Source organism: Phascolarctos cinereus, unplaced genomic scaffold (assembly GCF_003287225.1).
Source record: "Phascolarctos cinereus isolate Bilbo 61053 unplaced genomic scaffold, phaCin_HiC Scaffold_3;HRSCAF=262, whole genome shotgun sequence".
NCBI lineage: Eukaryota > Metazoa > Chordata > Mammalia > Diprotodontia > Phascolarctidae > Phascolarctos > Phascolarctos cinereus.
This window is the reverse complement of record NW_027555736.1, coordinates 176,569,002-176,588,927: the sequence shown is the minus strand read 5'-3', so window position 1 is coordinate 176,588,927 and position 19,926 is coordinate 176,569,002. Positions and strand designations below refer to the sequence as shown.

At 37.0% G+C, this 19,926-nt stretch overlaps 1 protein-coding gene across 1 annotated transcript in view; it reads left to right on the top strand.

Annotated features, from left to right (window-relative positions):
* The window catches only part of RYR3 (ryanodine receptor 3), a 731,065-nt gene that overhangs the window by 411,603 nt on the left and 299,536 nt on the right, over positions 1-19,926 (top strand). Inside the window, exons 21-22 of the mRNA XM_078151313.1 lie at positions 7,023-7,127; positions 15,583-15,686. Of these exons, the coding sequence (XP_078007439.1) occupies positions 7,023-7,127; positions 15,583-15,686 (209 nt within the window). The remainder of the gene's footprint in view (positions 1-7,022; positions 7,128-15,582; positions 15,687-19,926) is intronic.

Below are 19,926 nucleotides of genomic sequence, written 5' to 3'. Positions count from 1 at the left end.
TGCCCTACCACCTACCGTGTTTCAGCAACAGTGTTATACAAGCCAACTCATAGCCTTGCAACAGAATTCTACTTTATACTGCTTTCTTCTTTCTATTGCTTTAGAAAACTAAACAGAAGGGTGGAGCCAATATGGCAGAGTACAGGCAGCAACACAGCTGAACTCAACATTCCCCTCCAAACAACTTTAAAATAACTCCACAAATCAAATTTTAGAGCTGCAGATCTTTTTCCTGCCTAAGACAGCTTAGGAGTCAACAGAAAAGGTCTGTGACACTGGGTAGGTGTCAGGAAAGAGTGCAGTGTGGTAGCACCAACAGTGGAGTTGGCTGCATCAATGGCAGAAGTTGCTTTGGGAGCTGTCAGTCCAGAGATGGTAAAGGAGGGTGTGGAGCGGGAAGTGGGTCAGTTGGTCAGAAAGAGATTATATAGGATCCTTTGCTGGCACTGGATGCAGCTGGCACTGATTGGCAGCTCTGTTGCCCATAAACAGTTCTGAGTCTCAGTTCCAAGGTGGAAAGGAATACTTCTTGTAGGTCACAAGGGAGCAAAGTCCCTGGATGCAGTTCCAAGGCCAAGAGTGTTTGTGACTCTAGGAAAACAGGGGGATCTGGTTACTGTTCCAGGGCCAAAAGGAGTTCTAATACTTATGGCTACAAGAGAGCACAGGCCCTTCCTGGGTAAACACCATAGTGCAAACCAGGTGAGCAGTAACCACACCTATCCCTGGATCACACCACCTTGGAAGCACTGAAAACTTGCAGACCTCCAGAAAAAGCTCTGAAAACAGCAGCCTAAAGATTAGAACACTGCCTCCCCACCCCCCAGGTGAACAGAGCCCAACTTTGACATAAAGATAAAAGTCAAGAAATAGGCTGGGAAAATGAGTAAACAATTGAAAAAAGGCCTTGACCATAAAAAGCTACCATAGTAGTAGAGGAAAACCAAGATGAACATTCAAAAGAAGACAACAGTATGAAAACAGCTACAACCAAAGCCTCAGAGAAAAATGCTAATCAGACCCATAGGGAAAGAGAATTAATAGCTTAGTGAAAGAGGCACAAAAAATACTGAAGAAAATAATGCCTTAAAAGACAGAATTGGCCTCATGATGAAAGAGGCACATTAATTCACTGAAAAAAAAAAAAAAAATCCTTAAGAAGCAGAATTGGTCAAATGGAAGAAAGGTACAAAAGCTCACTGAAGAAAAGAACTCCTTAAAAATTAAAATTGGGCAAGTGGAAGCTAATGGCTACATGAAATATCAAGAAACAATAAAATAAAGCCAAAACAATGAAAAAAATAAAAGACAACATGAAACGTCTCATTGGGGGAAAAAACTTAACCAAGAAAATAAATTGAGGAAAGATAATTTAAGAATTACTGGACTTCCTAAAAGCCATAATAATAATTAAAAAAAGAGCCTGTACCATATTTCAAGGAAAACTAATACAATATCTTAGATACAGAGAATGACATAGAAAAGGGAAAAAATCCACTTATCACTTCTTGAAAGAATTCCCAAAATGAAAACTCCCCAAAACTCCCAAGCTTCCAGGTCAAGGACAAAATATTGCAAGCAGCCAGAAAGAACAATTCAAATATCGTGGAGCCATAGTTGGGATCACACAAGATTTAGCAGCTTTCATGTTAAAGGATCAGGGGGCCTGAAATGTGATATTCCAGAAGGCAAAAGAGCTAGGATTACAACCAAGAATTACCTACCCAGCCAAACTTAGTATTATCTTTCAGGGAAAAAACTGGATATTTAATTAAATAAAGGACTTTCAAGCATTCCTGTTGAAATGACCAGAATTAATAGAAAATTAGACATTCAAACAGAAGACTGAAAGAAAAGCATAAAATGGTAAATATGAAAGAGAAATCATAAGGAATTCAATGAAGTTAAACTACTTACATTCCCTTATGGAAAAATGATACATGTAACTCTAGAACTTCATAATCATCAGGGCAGTTAGAAGGAGTCTACATAGACAAAGGGCACGAATATGAGTTGACTGTGGTAGAATAATCTCTGAAAAATTGAAGAGGTGAAAAAGAGAAATGCACTGGGAGAAGAGGAAAAGAGGGTGTGGAATGGGGGAAATTTTCTTATATAAAAGAGTCATACAAGGAAGAGCTTTTATAGTGGAAGGGAAAATGGGGAGTGGCGGGCAAAACTTGAACCTTACTCTCATTGGAATTGGTTCAAAGAGAGAAATATATATATGTGTGTGTGTGTGTGTGTATGTGTACATATACATATATACATATATGTATGTGTGTGTGTGTGTGTATGTATACACACACACACACTCAGCTGGGTATAAAAATTTATCTTACCCATTAGAGAAGTAGGAGGGGAAAGGGATAAATGCTGGGGGAATGATAAAAAGGAGGATGGATTAAGGGAGGCAGTAGACAGAAACAAAACAGACCTTTCAGGAGGGACAGGCTAAAAAAGGAAAGAGAAAGATTAACAGAAGAAAATAGGATAGAGGGAAATGCACAGTAATCATTACTGTGAAAGTGAATGGGTTGGGCTTACCCATAGAATGGAAACAGATAGCACAAGGGATTAGAAACTAGAATCCAACAATATGTTGTTAACAAGACACACACTTGAAAAAGAAACACAGAGTTAAAATAAAGAGTTGAAGCAAAATTTATTATGCTTCTGCTGAAGTAAAAAAAAAGGCAATCAGGATTTCAGGCAAAGCAAAAGCAAATAGAGACCTAATTAAAAGAGATAATCAGGGAAACTACATTTTGCTACAAGATACCATAAACAATGAAGCAGTATCAAAAATTTTTATATTGTTTCTCTGGTAAAGGCTTCTTTTCTCAAATATATAGGGAAATGAGTCAAATTTAGAAAAATAAGAGCTGTTCTCCGATTGATAGTCAAGATATGAACGGTTTTCAGAAAAAAAATCAGTTATCTATAATCATACGAAAAAATACTCTAAATGACCGCTGATTAGAGAAAGGCAGATTTAAACAACTCTGAGGTACCACCTCATAGGTACCAAAAATGACAAATGCTGAAGGGGATGAGAGAAAATAGGTACAATAATAAACTGTTGATCAAGTTGGGAACTGGTCCAACCATTCCAGAGAACAATTTTAAACTGTGTCCAAACGTCTATAAAACTGTGCATACCTGTTGATCCAGCAATATCTCTACTAGGTCTTAACCCTAAAGAGATCAAAGAACAAGGAAAAAGAACTCTATGTAGAAAAATATTTACAGAAGCTCTTTTTGTGGTTGCAAAGAATTAGAAATTGAGAGGATGTACGTCATTTGTGGAATGGCTGAACAAGCTGTGGAATATGATTGTAATGGAGTACTGTTGTGCTATAAGAAATGACAAGGGAGGTGGCTTCAGAAAAATGTGGTAAGGCCTACCTATAAGAACTGATGCAGAGTGAATTGAGAAGAACTGAGAGATCATTGTGCATAGTAATAGCAATATTGCAATGATTGTCAACTGTGAAAGACTTGGCTACTTTAATCAATATAGTGATCCAAAAAGTTTTCAAAGGATTCATGATAAAAAAAATGCTGTCCACTGCATTAAAATCATTCTATCTGTCCCTAATCCTCATTCCCCCAGTGAGGGAACTGATGAAGTCTCAATGCAGGTTGAAATATAACTTTTTCACTTTCTTTGAAAAAGAAAAGAAAATTAGATGACAAACTTGCTTAGGCTAGGACAACAATGTGGCAGTGCTCTGTGAAACATCAGAGCTCAATGAGAAAACTGAGAAACGGCAGTAACTGGTGTGTGTATGAAGCTGTTGGCATGCCATTAAGACTAAGGGGAAAAGCCCAGCTTTCATCTAAGACTAATTTTATTCTCCAAGAAGTCACTTGGGGCAGAAATTGAGGCTAGCAAACTGTGAATTTTGCAGCATGGACAAAGAATGAGATGGCTTTGAGGCCACTCAAAGGAGAAGCCAAAAAATGAGTAATGAAGGAGTATAAGAAAAAAAAAGACTGAAATTACCAAAGATTTCAAGAGGAAGAAAACTCAAAGACCTTGAGCATAAACAGATAAACCAACATGGAAGATATTAATAACAAAAAGGAGTGTGGCCTCCAGATCAGAAATAATAGTCCAGATTTCTATGGGAAAAAAATATGGCATGACAAAAGAAAATCAACATTTGATGAGGCAGAGGACCCTCTGGATTCTCAAGAGAGTATGGAACCACATCAGGATTTTCCCAAATAGTTTGGAAGAGTAGTAAGAATTGTGAAAGCAAAATTTATGGCCTCTAGAGCAGAAATAATTGGCAGAATGGAAAAATTGGAATCCAAAGTGGCAAATCTCACCAAAGAAATGAAAGAAAATAACTGAATGGGAATGAAAACAATTAAAAGTGAAGGACAAACTGGAAGAAGAGAATCAAAAACCAGTGCCATTAAAAGAAACATGACCTCCATATAAGCAAAACATAATCATACTGACAACAGATTGCATAGAGACAACTTAGGGATTACACTTCTCCAAGAGAACCCAAGTCAAAAAGTACTAACATAAGGCAAAAAACAATACAAAAAAAAACTGCCCCAAAATTCCAAACACAAAAAACAAATTGCCAGCTGGAAGAATCTAGCCATCACCTCCAGAAGAAAGGAAAAAAACCTATGCTGCAAACTCCAAGACATATAGTGTTTAAATTTAAGAATTCAAAGACAATAAATCCTTCAAGTGACCGGGAGAAAGAACTTTAAATATTAAGAAAAGGAAATTCAAATGACACAAGATTATTATATTCCCACCAGAAACCAGAAGGGAATAGAATAATGTCTTCCATAGAGCGAAGGAGTTCAAATTGACCAAGTGGCCTATCTTGCAAATCTGATACTATTAATGAAGGAAAAAAACCAAATAAACCAACATTCAATGAAAAAAAGAGACTTTGGAACAGTCCTAGAAAGAAAATCGGATCTGAAGAAATTATCTGTTTTTTAAATACTTCAGACAACAGAAATGCAAAAAATAGTAAAAATAAGTATAGCAACCAAATAATAAATGGTAAAGCATGGACTTAAACCATGTCACACTGCAACTCCACCCATTTCTACTCTGTCCTCTAGAAGTCCCATTTCATAGTGTACAAACTTCCCTTCATTCTGGAGTCTTTTCTGTCATATACCTTCTACCAACAGCCTTCACTGAGTCCTGGCTTCCTCTTGATAATAGTGCATTCCCAGCCATCCTCTCTAGAACTGGATATATCTTTTCTCTCACACCCCTCCCCTCAACCCACTGGTCCTGCATGTAGAGTCTAAATATTCTGTTTTCTTTTACCATTTCCATAATCTCTCTTCATCTGAACAGGGCAAATGGAATGAAAGTCCTAAAGAGTGAAGGGACACTCCTCATGATGAAGACAAAGAGGTTTAAGGGAGTGAGGATTAAGGAGAAATGGAATGATTTTAATTTCCTTTTCTCTCATTCTCTTCATCTTAAAACCCCTTGACATCATTCTTTTCTCTTGTCCTCTTTTGCCAAGTATTGGAGATTGATGTAGTTCATCTCCTTACCAAAGCCAACCCTTCTGCGTGGGTCCTTGATTCTGTCTCCTCCGATAGATTATAATTTCAATCATTGTTCCATCTCCCTCAAACCTGCAACTTCTATCTACTAGTTCCTTCCCTGTTACTTTCAGATGTGTTCAAGACTCAATCCTAAAAGCAACAAAAGCAAAAACAAAAAACTTCACTCAACTCTACCATCTCCTCAAGCTTTTCCTATATCTTTCTTCCCTTTCTCATCCAAAATACTTGAAAAATATGTCCATGGCTTCACTTTCCTTCCTTTTACTCACTCCTTAGCCTTTTGCAAACTGGCTTCCAACTTTGTCACTCAATTGAAATTATTTTCTCTAAAGTTACCAACTATCTCTTAATTGCCAAATCTAATAGTCATTTCCCAGTCCTCATCCTGCTCAGTGTTTCTTTTGCATTTGATGCCGTGGACCATCCTCTGCTCCTGGATACACTTTCCTCTCTGCTTTTTCAAGACACTAATTTCTTTTGGTTCTTTTCTTATCTATGTAAGTGTTCCTTTTCCCTCTCCTTGGATGGTTCCTCATCCATATTATGCCCCCTAACTATGGGTATCCCTTGGGTTCTTCCTTGGTCCCTTTTTTCCCTGGTTCAGTAGGCTTCTTATCTAACAATCCCACTCTACCAATATCAAAAAATGTACTTTCTCTTTATCCATGACTCTTAGAAACCCTAGTTTTTCATTGAAGAGTCAAATTACAGCATTAACTTAGTGCAGTTTTTAATATGCTTAGCACAATGCTGAGTAGATATAAATGTCTAATAAGTGCCTTTCATTCATTCATCTAGGAGAGTAGCTGTTTTTAATGAAGAGTAAGTACATCAAAATCCAAAGAGTAACAGTGGAACCACTTTATAATGCTGCCATACTTGTTGGACAAAATATTGTACTATTTGCACTAGACTGGGTAATTAACACTTTTGGGAGTATGGGGCATCGTACTTGTGATTTCATCAGTGTAGGGAGCTCCTGAGGAGGAGGAACTTCCTCTGCCAAAGAAGATTGTCATCCGCTTACAAATTTTATAAATGGAAATGATCTTTCGCATTACTTTTCTTCACATACTCTTTAATACAGACAAACTGAACTACTATATATTCCCCAAAGTTGACATTTCATCTTCTACCTTCCTCTGTGCATCCTTCTAAAACATTCCTCATACCTGGTATGTACTCCTCCCTAATCTCCCCTGCCTTTTACTTTCAAAGCAATTTCATATATATTCATTCATTTGATAGTCATTACAAGCTGTTTCCTTTCTGTTCTATCTTAAGGTCTATATCTCCTCTTATATGACATCTTGGAATGAAAATTTGGCTTAAATAAGGGAGGTGGGATGGTGGATATAGTGAATATAGTAAAAGACTTGTAATTTCTTACAGTTAATTCATTTATGGTAATCAATTCTCACTTTTTAAAAATTTCTTTCCTTTCCCTTTAGATTGTTTTGCCTCCTCATTTAGAAAAGATACGAGACAGACTGGCTGAAAATATCCATGAGCTGTGGGGCATGAATAAAATAGAGCTAGGATGGACCTTTGGCAAGGTATGTAATGACTATGACTTAGACTACAGGTGGTGGTTGAGGTGTTTTATCTGCATGAAGGAGAAATTCTAAGAATGATAGGATGAGGAGGAAGAGAAATTTGATTATTCTTTCTTTCTGGCCACTAGCCTTGGTTCTGTTCAACAGCAGCCTCCATCTTTTCTGCATAGTCATAATTACACTAAGTGTGAATTACATCTTCATTCTTTTAGAGGCTTTAAAGATTATTTCACCCAATATTTGACTTTATTCTTGAACAAGATGTCTTCATATTTAATACATGAATATTTCAAATATCCATGATTTGATCTGGCTTGAGACTTAAAGCAGTGTTTCTCAAATTGTACTACAAAGAACGCAGAAGTCTGTCCCCCTTGAAGTTTTTGTTTTTGTTGTTAATGAACCTTATGTTATTTGTTAATATGCACTAAAATAGTGATTTTGGAGAATTTTACTCGTAAGTGTTCTGCCAGAGCAATAATATAGTAAAATAGAGTGTTGAACTTGGAGTTGGTGAGACCTGACTTCAAATTCAGTCTCTGATAATTCCTAGCTGTGTGAGCCATTTACCTTCTCGGAGCCTCACTTTCCAAATCTGTAAACTGTGGAGAATAATAGTACCTACTCCATATGGAAAGCATTTTGCAAACCTTAAAGTACTATATGAATGTGAATTTTACTATTATTAAAAACTACAGAGAGGGAAATTATACTTTTTAGAAATTTAGTTATAGTTTTCAGATAATCCAGTAAGATAAATAGATGACTAAAGGAACCTATAGAATCTCCTCTAGAAAACTTTTTAAAGAAGATTCAAAGGTAACAAGTTAATAAAGAGATTGATTAGTTTGGAAGGAAGTTTATAGTAGGTCATATCTGAAAGATTAAAGAAATTCTGACTCTCACTACTATTCGAAGAACTCTAAAATTTATTTCAATGCCCACTGATGAATAGTCCATCAAGATTTTCATGTGATTTAGCATTTGTCTTGGTTTATGAACCCTGCAAAGATAGTAACTAACTTGCATCTTGGGGAGAAGTGGTGGTCCTTTTCCTTTACTTCTCTGCTGCCACTACTTAGAATTTGTTTCTCTGCCTCCTTTCCTTTCCCCTATTCCACTGCAGATCTTACCACTTCCTGGGATCTTTTCCCTAGCTCCAGTTGCTTATTTTTCCATCTCTCCTCATTGTCATTCCAGGATTGGGTCAACAGTAATTGGATTTTCTGCGGTAAGGAGGAAGAGGAGAGTAAAATCCTGTGGCCATTCCTCTGTCTCTTTGTTACTCTTTTGCTCCCTCAGCCCTTGAACTAGATTTTCTGGGCAGCATTCAGAGGAATATAACCCTTTATCCCCTATTGGAAAGGACACCCAAAACAGATTCAAAGCCAGACGCATGCTTACTACTTTATACTTGAACAAATCATTTATCAGTGAATAAATAAACATTTTACTAAGCACCTGTTATGTTCCAGGCACTGCACTAAGTGCTGGGGATGCAAAAAGAGGCAAAAGGTGGTCCCTGCCTTCAAGGAGCTCACAGTCTAATCCTGAGCTTCAGTTTCCTCATCTATAAAATTAGAGGTTGGACTAGATAGTCTTTGAGGTCCCTTCCCTCGCTACATCCACAGTCTAGAGTCTGAATAGGTATGATTATAGATTCCACAATCAATTAAAAACTCTAAACTACTTTCCACTACAGAATTCTGCATAGGTACTATTATGAATGCACAGCCTGTATCTGACTTTTTATCTGAATTTAGATAGATCTTATTTAAATATGTTTTAAATCGAGAATATCAGAGGAAAACTTTATACCTCCATTGATAGCAGATAAAACATTTTGAAAATCTTAAAAGGACAGTGTGCTTGTTTCTAAAACAGGAAACTGAATTCTGTTCTCTGTTGGCATAGAAAAGAAGAGAAAACCTGATAAGAAATAGCATATGTTTTCAGTGAAAGCCATGCACATTCCTAGGCCCTCAGAAGAGGAAGGGTGGGGAGACAAATTGACTACAACCTCACCCCATCTTGCTGGAGACTCTACTACAGGGCAAGAGAAGTGCTACCAGTAACTTGCAGATGCAGTTATCTCTGAGATATGCCAATGCGTTTTTCTACAGAAATATTGAATATTGAGGGGTTGATTCTGTAGTACTGTTTTAACATAATTTTATGTTAGATATTTTAGTGCTTTTAGGATATATGGTTTGAGCACATGACTATTCCCTCTGCATTTTTTTTAAAGTTTATTAGGTCATTTGGTAGAAAGAGCCAGAAAGGAGTGGCTCCCTCTCCCCAGGTTCTTTAAGGTTTACCATTATACAGGATTTTTTTCTCCTTTTCAGTTTAATATTTTTTCCAATTACGTGTAAAAATAACTTTCACATTGAAAAAAAAAGATTGAGTCCCCAACTCTCTTCTTCCCTCCCCTTTCCCCTAACTGATAAGGCAAGCAATTTTATATAGGTTATACATATGCAATTACACAAAACATATTTCTGTATTAGTCTTGTTGTGAAAGAAAATACAAACCAAATAACTCCAAAAACCTGAGAAAAACAAAGCATGAGAAAACAAAGTAAAAGGAAAAAAGTATGCTTCAATCTGCATTCAAACTCCATCAGTTTTTTCATAAGTCCTTTGCAACTCTCTGAGATCATTGTATTGCTGAGAATAGCTAAGTCATTCACAGTTGATCATCATATCATATTACTGTTACTGGTTACAGTGGTTCTGCTCACTTCACTTTGCATCAGTTCCTATAAGTCTTTCTATATTTTTCTGAGAGTATCTTGCTCATCATTTCTTGTAGCACAATGGTATTCCATCATAATCATATACCACAGTTTGTTTAGCTATTCCCCAGTTGGTGGACATCCCCTCAATTTGCTACCACAAAATGAGTTGCTATAAATGTTTTTGCACCTCTAGGTCCTTTTTCTTTTTTTAATTTCTTTGGGATACAGGCCAAGTAGTGGTATTGCTGGATCAAAAAGTATGCACAGTTTTATAGCCCTTTGGACATAGTTTCAAATTGCTCTTCAGAATGGTTGAATCAGTTCACAACTCCACCAACAGTGCTTTGGTGTCCCAATTTTCCCCAAACCTTTCCAACATTTACCATTTTCCTTTTCTGTCATACTAGCCACTCTGATAAATAGGTATGAGGTAGCACCTCAGAGTGGTTTTAATTTGCCTTTCTCTAATAAATAGCGATTTAGAACATTTTTCATATGACTATAGATAGCTTTGATTTCTTTTTCTGAAAACTGACTATTCATATCCTTTGACCATTTATCAACTGGAGAATGACTTATCTTTTCATAAATTTGACTCATTTCTCTATATATTTGAGAAATGAAGCCTTTATCAGAGAAACTTGCTATTAAAAAAAAACTCCCCAGTTTTCTCTTTTTCTTCTAATTTTGGCTGCATTGATTTTTTTGCGCAAATTTTTTTTAATCTGATGTATTCAAAATTATCAGTTTTATGTCCTGTGATGCTGTCTCTTGTTTGGTCATAAATTCTTCTCTTATCCATAGATCTGAAAGGTAAACTATTCCATGATCCTCTAATTTGCTTGTGGTATTATTATGTCTAAATCACATAATCCACTCTGCTATACACTTCTGTTTTATGGGTAAGTTCATTCCATTCCCATTCACAATTATGACTAATAACTGGGTCACTCACATGGAGGTCAGAAGAAACGATACAAAGACACTCTCAAAATCTCTCTGAAGAACTTTAGAGACAATTGCATGACATGGGAAACACTGGCAAAGGACTGCTCATCATGGTGTGCTTGTGTCAAAGCAGGCATTGTGCTCTACGAGTGAAGCAAAATTGTAGTAGCTCAAAATTAATGTGAAATGCACAAATTTAGAATCATCTCTACTCCAAATGTTCGTGTGGATTATTTGTGCCCAACCTCTGGTAGAGCCTTCCAAGTTCATATTGGTGTGATCAACCACAGTTGGATACTCTGTACCTTGACTCCACCATAGTGATGCCATTTTGGTCCTCTTTGAGAACAAAGGACAACTATTGCCCTCCATCCTATGTTTTTCCCATTTATCTTTTTTCCCTCTCTCTCCTTTCACCCTATTCCTCCTCAAAAGTGATTTACTTCTGACCACCACCTTCTGCAATCTGCTCTCCTTCTATCAGCCACCTCCACCTTCTTTTCTCCCTCTCCCTTGTAGAGTAAGATAGATTTTATACCCAATTGAGTGTGTATATTATTATTTTTTTGAGCTATTTCCAATGAAAGTAAGGTTCAAACATTGCCTGCCATCCCTTCCCAACTTCTCCTACGCTATAAGAGCTCTTTCATGCCTCTTTCATGTGAGATAATTTATCCTGTTCTACCTTTCCCTTCCCCCTTCTCCTAATGCATGCCTCTTTTTCACCCCTTAATTTTATTTTTTTTGGATATCATCCCATCATAGTCAACTCACACCCTGCCCTCTGTCTATATATACTCCTTCTAACTGACTGCCCTAATACAAAGTTCTTAGGAGTTGCAAGCATCATCTTCCCATGTAGAAATATAAACAATTTAAATTTATTTAATCCCTTATGATTTCTCTTTACTGTTTACTTTTTCATGCTTCTCTTGAGTCTTGTATTTGAAAGTCAAATGTTCTATTCAGTTCTGGTCTTTTCATTAGGAATTCTTGAAAGTCCTTTATTTCATTAAATATCAATTTTTTCCCCCTGAAGAGTGATACTCAGTTTTACTGAGTAAGTGATTCTTAGTTGTAATCCTAACTCCTTTGCCTACTGGAATATCACATTCCAGACCCTCTGCTCCTTTAATGTGGAAGCTGTTAAATCCTGTTTATTCCTGACTGTGGCAGCCTGACATTTGAATTGTTTCTATCTGGCTGCTTGCAGTATTTTGTCCTTGACCTAGAAAGTTGGGAATTTGGCTATAATATTCCTGAGAATTTTCATTTTGGAGGAGGTGATTGGTGGATTACTTCAATCTCTATTTCCTTTTCTGGATCTTAGATACTGTGGCAGTTTTCCTTGATAATTTCTTGAAATATGATGTCCAGGCTCTCTTTTTGATCTGGCTTTCAGGTAGTCCAATAATACTTAACTGTGTATCCTGAATCTATTTTCTGTTATATTCCACATTTTCTTGTATTTTTTCATTCTTTTGATTTTGTTATATTGTTTCATGATGTTTCACAGAGAGTCATTAGCTTCCACTTGCCCAATTCTAATTTTTAAGGAATTAATTCCTTTAGTGAGTTTCTGTGCCTCCTTTTCCATTTGGTCAATTTTACTTTTTAAGGAGTTCTTTTCTTCAGTGAATTTTTGTAAATCTTTTTACATTTGGTCAATTCCATTCTTTTAAAGAGTTCTTTTCTTCAGTGAATTTTTGTTTTTCTTTTACCATTTGGCCTATTCTATTTTTTAAGGTGTTATTTTCTTCAATATTTTTTGTGTCTCCTTTCCCAAGCTATTGACTCTTTTTTCATGATTTTCTTGCATAACTCATTTCCTTCCCCAATTTTTCCTCTCTGAAACTTTTTTTTTCCTTAAAGACCAGCCTTAACCCCAAATCACTCTGGCTCTTATTGATTGGTCAACAATAGTCCCAGACCATCCCCCACTTGATCATTGTTTGGGCTCTGATTGGCTCAGAATGAATGTAAATAGCAATTGTTTCTGTTTTGGCCAGAAACCTTGAGTGTATTCTCCTCCCAGATCGACATTTTTATTTTTTTAGACTAGGTAAAGAGGCTGTTCTCTGCCTCATTTCTTATTAAGCTTTACTCACTGAATTGGCATTGCCCCAGTAAAACTGAGACCTGTTTAAAAAAAAAAAACTTAGCTTGAAAAGGCCAAGGTCCTCCACTGCATCCTGGGCCTTCCCCAGTTTTCCTGATCTATATCTGGCCACTGGACCCAGATCACTCTGGAGGAGAAAGTGAGGCTGGTGACTTTGCACAGCCCTCCCTCACTTAAATCCAATTCAATTGCTTGTCGTGGCATCACCTCTCTAATGTCATGGCTTTCTTTAAGAATGAAGGACAAACAACAACAACAACAACCTCTCTTATTGATTTTTAAAATCTTTTTTGAGCTATTCCAGGAAATTTTCTTTTTTTGGCCTGAGATAAATTCACATTTTTTTTGAGGCTTTTGTATGTAGCTGCTTTAATTTTATTGTCTTCCTCTGAGTTTGTGTTTTGATTTTCCCTATCAACATGGTAACTTTCTTTGGTCAGGTTCCTTTTGTGTTTACTCCTTTTCCCAGCCTATTTGTTGACTTTTGACTTTATATTAAAGTTGAGTTCTGCGCCTGGGTTGGAGAAGGCACTGTCCCAAGTTTCTTGTGTTTTGCATTGCTGTTTTTAGAAACAGTTGCTGGGGTCCGTAGGTTTTTGGTTCTCCCAACGTGGTATAATCTAAGGAGACGTGTGATCGTTGCTCTCTTGGTCTGTGCTATCGTCTGTGAGCAACCACAAGCACTCTTTTCTACCAGGAACTGTGTCCAGGGTTCTTACTCGTTCTAGAGCTCCTTCTCACCCTGGGACTTTGACCTGGATCTGTCTATGGGCAATGTTCCCAGGGCCAGGAAAGGGACTCCTGTAATCTCCTGATAAGTTGTCTGACACCCTTACTATTTGTGGGCTGAGAGCTCTAGAAGCTGCCACTGATTCAGTCACACACCCCCAAAGTCTGCTGCTGTCTTGCAGGGGCCCTGTGCTGGACTGTGTTCTACTCTCACCCCAGTGAGGCAGTCCTTTTTTGCCAACCTTTCAAGTTGTCTTGGACTAGAAAATTGTTTTACTTCATCCATTAGTTGATTCTGTTGCTTCAGAATTCATTCTGAGGGTTATTTTAATCTTCTTTGGAGGGGAGAGCTCAGGCAAGTCCTTGCCTTTACTCCATGATCTTGGCTCCACCTTCCCCCTTGAATGTTAGTACACGATCTTGGGAGTACTTGTGACCATACAAACAAAAAATCAGCAGAGGCTACTTTTTGTTGGTGATGAGCCTTTCCATACTTAACTAGGCTGGTCATTGGATGACATACATAGCCTATTATCATTTCTATACTCAGAAAGTTTCTAGTTTTATAGGATCTTTCAATGCTTATGTTCTACTGGCAAAGCAGTGAGCATGTTATCACCATGTTATAGAGAGGCATCAGAGTAGAATTTGGTGGAGTATATTTTAAGTGTATTATAGATTAAGTAATAATAACAATTAACATTTAAATAACATTTTAAGGTTTACAAAACACTTTATATACATGATCATTTGATCCTTACCACTATCAAATGACTTATCTAGTGTAAGGTTATTTTCCCTATTGTACAAATAAGAAAACTAAGGCTCAGGGAACTTCAGTGATTTTCCCTTGGACAGCAAGTCTTGGAGGAAGGATTTGAACCTAGCTCTGCTTAATTCCAAGTCCAGTTGGACTATCATCAATGCTATATGGCCCCGTCAAAGTAAGATTTCTTTAGCTGGCCTGAGAGCCAGTTTCTTTGGGAATTCATTCTGAATTCCAAGCAAGCAACTTAAAGTTGAACATTTGGAGCACAATCTATTGATAACTGACCATTTATTCTTCAATTCCACAAATATAAAGTATCTACTTGTAAAAGGCACTGTGGATTTAAACATATAAAATGATACAAGCTCCTTCCTTTATAACCGGGGGGGGGGAGGGTTATGCATGTGTAATATGTGGTAGAATAGAGTGGAAATCCCCCCCCACAAATCCACTGAAATATTATTGCAAAATTTGATGAAAAAAGCACTTTCACCTGATGCAATTAGAGAGCACTTTACAGAGAATGTAGCACCTAAATTGAGACTGGAGGGAATGTTTTGAAGGAAAACTAGATAATAAGTCAATGTAAAAGCTAACACCAAGTTTAGGGCACTCCATTTGGGGTGGACTGTAATGTATCTGAAGGAGAGTAATGTGAAATAAGTCTGGAATGGTGAGTTTCAGCTAGATTGTGAAGAACCTTAAATACAGGCCAAGGAGTTCATATTTTATCCTAGAAACAGCAGGAATTACATAAAAGTTTTTTAATTAGGGTCAGATCTTTGTCTTAGGCATGTTACTTTGGCAATGGCATAAAGAATGAATTGCAGAGACCAGTGAGACTATTACAGTAGATAAGAAGTGATATAGGCCTGAAATAGCTTGTTGGAAAAATGACTTAATAGAAAGGAACAGTTGTAAGAGATGGTGTGAAGGCACAATCAACAGAACATGACAACTGATTTGATCTGTGTGGTGAGGGACAGGAAAGAGTAAAAGATGACTAGAGAGAATATCACTTAGCTATCACCAGATAACCTCTCTCAGGATTTATGATATGTATTTTACCCTCTATATTTTTTTAAATTTTTGCCAAGATGTAATTGACTCTTATAACTCAAATTGTTATATTTTAATGATGTCATATAGATCCGGGATGACAACAAAAGGCAACACCCCTGTCTTGTGGAATTCTCAAAGCTACCTGAAACTGAGAAGAATTATAACCTGCAAATGTCGACAGAAACATTAAAGTGAGTTTAAAACTAAATTGAATTAAGATTTCACAAATGTGAATAATTTAGTAACATGTAGTCTATTATTATGGGCATATAGATGCCATTCTAAAAAAACATATGTTGAGGAATTAGGGGTGGGGAGAAGGTAAAGATGATAATTTATAATATAAAACTTTCTACTTTAGGCCCTTTTAGCTAGCAGTTTCTCCAGCTCCAGAGAACAAAGTCCTTATGAATCCATCTGACACATCCATCCCTTCCTTTCCTCACCTACTGTCTACTTGTGTATCTTCTAATTCAGACTTTGATTACTTTATACTATAAACTGTAGCCTTCTAACTAGATAATGTTCCTACTTTGGTCCAACTTCTCTCTAGTATCCTTCAAACCACAGCCAGATGTTTCTAATCAGTTATCTCCCTTCTCAAAGACTTTCAGGGGTTCCCCATGAACAAAGAATAAAATAAAAAAAACTCCTTATATTAGCAATTAAGGGATCTGACAATCAAATTTCCATTTAGCTTTTCAGCCTTATTTCACTCTGTTGCCTTTCACTCAGTGTTCCAGAGAAACTACACTCACCTGACTTATTCAGCTCACCCACTCCCACTGCCATATATTTTCCATTACCTATATCTGAAATTTCTCCTCCTCCCTCCAACCACCTACAAACTCTATCTCTTAAAAATTCTCAAGATTCAACTCATGCCACTTCCACATGAAAACTTCACTGCTTCCTTTGCTCAGTTAGATGAGCTCTATCTCTCTTCAGTCTCTTTTTTCCTCCATTTGACGTTTTCTTGTGTATTTGCCACATTGTAACTAATATCATAGTTATTTGTATACGTCTTTTGATTGGTCTCTCTGTTCATTATCTCCAGTTTATCCTGTATACATCTTGTTTGTACAGGGTTGTTTATTTATTGTCTCCCCCTTTAGACAGTAAGCTCCTTGAAAGCAGACCTTGGTAGAGTTTTGGTTTTGGGGTTTTTTGTTTGTTTGTTTGTTTTTTGCCTTTCTTCATGTCCCCCAGCACTTTAGTCCAGTGCTTGGCACGTGGTAGGTCCATAACAATTGCTATTGACTTACTGAATTTTATCCCCTTAATAAAAGGTTAACTCCTTAAGGACAGGGAATATTGATGTCTCCTCTTTGTATGCCCAGGACATAATAATGCTTAATGAATATTTCTTAAATTAGATTGTTTATGGTGAAAGTTAGAAGGTAATAAGAAAAGTATTAGGAAACCACCCATTTGTTCCTGGAGATCAATCAAAAAGGGAAATGAAACATTTCCAAATTTAAAAGTCTGAAGAAAATAGATTCACTTAACAAAAATCTCACAAATACAAACATTACATTACTTAATCTCCTCTACCTATCTATATTTTACTTACCTTTCACAGTACAGCCCAAGTCCTTTTTGACAGTGGCATCTTCCCTAATGACTCCAGCACATGCTTAGCTCTCTCTTCTGTTTGTACTTAATATCTCTTCTATCCAACAAGCATATCACTGTGTATTCTCCTGATTTCCACTTGTCTGTAATGCATAATTTAGTGCTTAATTTTTTCACTATATATAAATGAGCATATGTTACAATGTCTTTTGTAATACTTGATTCATGATTGCAGACTCTTTTATAGATCAAAAAGATTACTACAGTCCTGGCACATAGTAAATACTATATACCTGGTGTTTGAGTCATCAGGAGCATAACTACTCCAAAATATAAGTTATACCAATATTTTGATAGTGACTGTCACTTTTGACTAATCAACAATCATTTATTAAGTGCCTATTCTGTATAAAATGATGTGTGGGAGACTTATGTCTTAATAAGAAGATCCTTGGCCTTAAGCTAACAGTCTCAATAGTTCCTATGATACCAAAACAGATAATAGACAATATTAATAATAAATTTTAAAAAAAAATTTAAATGCTATGTGAGTTATGAGAGGAAAGATGGTTACCAGCTGAGGATTAGAAAACAATTCCCCAGGCACAGCCAAGATGGCAGAGTAAAGGCAGGGACTCACCTGATCTCTCCCCCAAATCCCTCCAAACCCTTTTAAAAAAATTACTCCAAACAAATTATAGAGCAGCAGAACCCATAAAAAGATTGAGTCAAACAAATTTCCAGCCCAAGACCATTTAGAAGGTTGGCAGGAAAGGTCTGTTGCACCAGGTTGAGAGAGAAGTACAATGCAGCACAGGCAGCACCAGCACTGACCTGGCCCTAACAAACCTGGAGCAGACATCAGGGCAACTGAAACACTGCCAGCAATGGTAGTTTCTAGCCATCTCAGCCCACAGATGCCAAAGACAACTTAGAATATCAGCAGGAAAAGTCTGTCACACTTTGGTGAGAGTGGAGAACAGTCCAGCTAAGGACCTGCCAGCATAGCCCTGGTCCCAGCAAACCAGGAGCAGGCATTGGGAATGACTGAATCAGCAACAGCAGCAGCTACTTTCTCAGCCCACAGGCTATAAGGGGGTTAAACAATTGGTCAGAAGGAGATCATAGAAGTATTTTTGCTAGCACTGAGACAGGACTATGTTACTTTGCCCATACTTGGATCCAGGTCACAGTCCTGGGTGGCAATCCCAGGGCTAGGACAAGCATTAGCACACTAGGGCTTATGACCACAATGGAGGGGGGACCCTCCTCACAGTTCCAGGACAGAAAAGAGTTTTGTCATTCAGAAGACCAGAGCACAGGCCAGGAGAGTAGTAAACACCTCTCCTTAGATCATACCATCTTGGAAGAACTGAAAATTTACAGGTCCCTAGAAGTATCTCTAAAAATAGCTTCACAAAACCCTTGAAGCTTGAGACAGTGCACCCTCCAACCTGGAAGCAGAGCCCTACCTTAACAAAGAGTTAAAAGGTCAAGTAATAGGCTGGGAAAATGGGCAAACAACAGAAAAAGAAAAAAAACCTCTGACTATAGAAAGTTAATATGGTGACAAGGAAGATCAAAACACACACTCAGAAGAAGATAATGGAATCAAAGCTCCAACATTCAGAGCCTCCGAGAAAAATATGAATTGGTCTCAGGCCTTGGAAGAGCTCAAAAAAGATTTTGAAAATCAAGTAAGAGAAGTAGAGGAAAAATTGGGAGAAAAATGAGAGTGATATAAGAAATCATGAAAAATGAGTCAATAGCTAGGTAAAGGAGATACAAAAAAATACTGAAGAAAATAACACCTTAAAAAACAGACTAGGCCAAATGGTAAAAGAGGTCCAAAAAGCCAGTGAGGAGAAGAGTGCCTTAAAAAGCAGAATTGGCCAAATGGAAGAGGAGGTACAAAACCTCACTGAAGAAAATAATTCCCTAAAAATTAGAATGGAGCAAATGGAAGCTAATGACTCTTTAAGAAATCAAAAAACAATAAAACAAAACCAAAAGAATGAAAAAAAATAGAAGACAATGTGAAACATCTCATTGGAAAAACAACTGATCTGGAAAATAGATCCAGGAGAGATCATTTAAAAATTATTGGACTATCTGAAAGCCATGATCAAAAAAAGAGCCTAGACATCATCTTTCAAGAAATTATCAAGGAAAACTGCCATGATATTCTAGAACCAGAGAGTAAAATAGAAATTAAAATAATACACTGATCACCTCCTGAAAGAGGAATATCATAGCTAAATTCCAGAGTTCCCAGGGTCAAAGAGAAAATATTACAAGCATCCAGAAAGAAACAATTCAAGTATAGTAGAGCCATAATTAGGACAATGTAAGATTTAGCAGCTTCTACATTAAAGGATTAGAGGGCTTGGAATATGACATTCCAGAGGGCAAAACAACCAAGAATTACCTACCCAGCCAAACAATATAATCAATGAGCGGGGAAAATGAGTCTTCTATGAATTAGAGGAATTTCAATATTTCTTGATGAAAAGACCAGACTTTCAAATAAAAGACTCAAGAGAAGCATGAAAAGGGAAATAATAGGGACTTAGTAATTAAACTGTTTATATTCCTACGTGGGAAAAAGATATTTTTAACTCCTAAGACCTTTCTCATAATTAGGGTAGTTAGAAGGAGTATATAAAGATAGAAGGTACAGGTGTGAGTTGAATATGAAGGGATGATATCTAAAAAAATAAAATTAATAGGTGAGAGAAGAATGTACTGGGAGAAAGAGAAAGGGAAAGGTAGAATGGGGTAAATTATCTCACATAAAAGAGGCAAGAAAAAGCTTTTACAGTAGAAGAGAAGAGGGGAGGGGAGATGAGGGGGAGT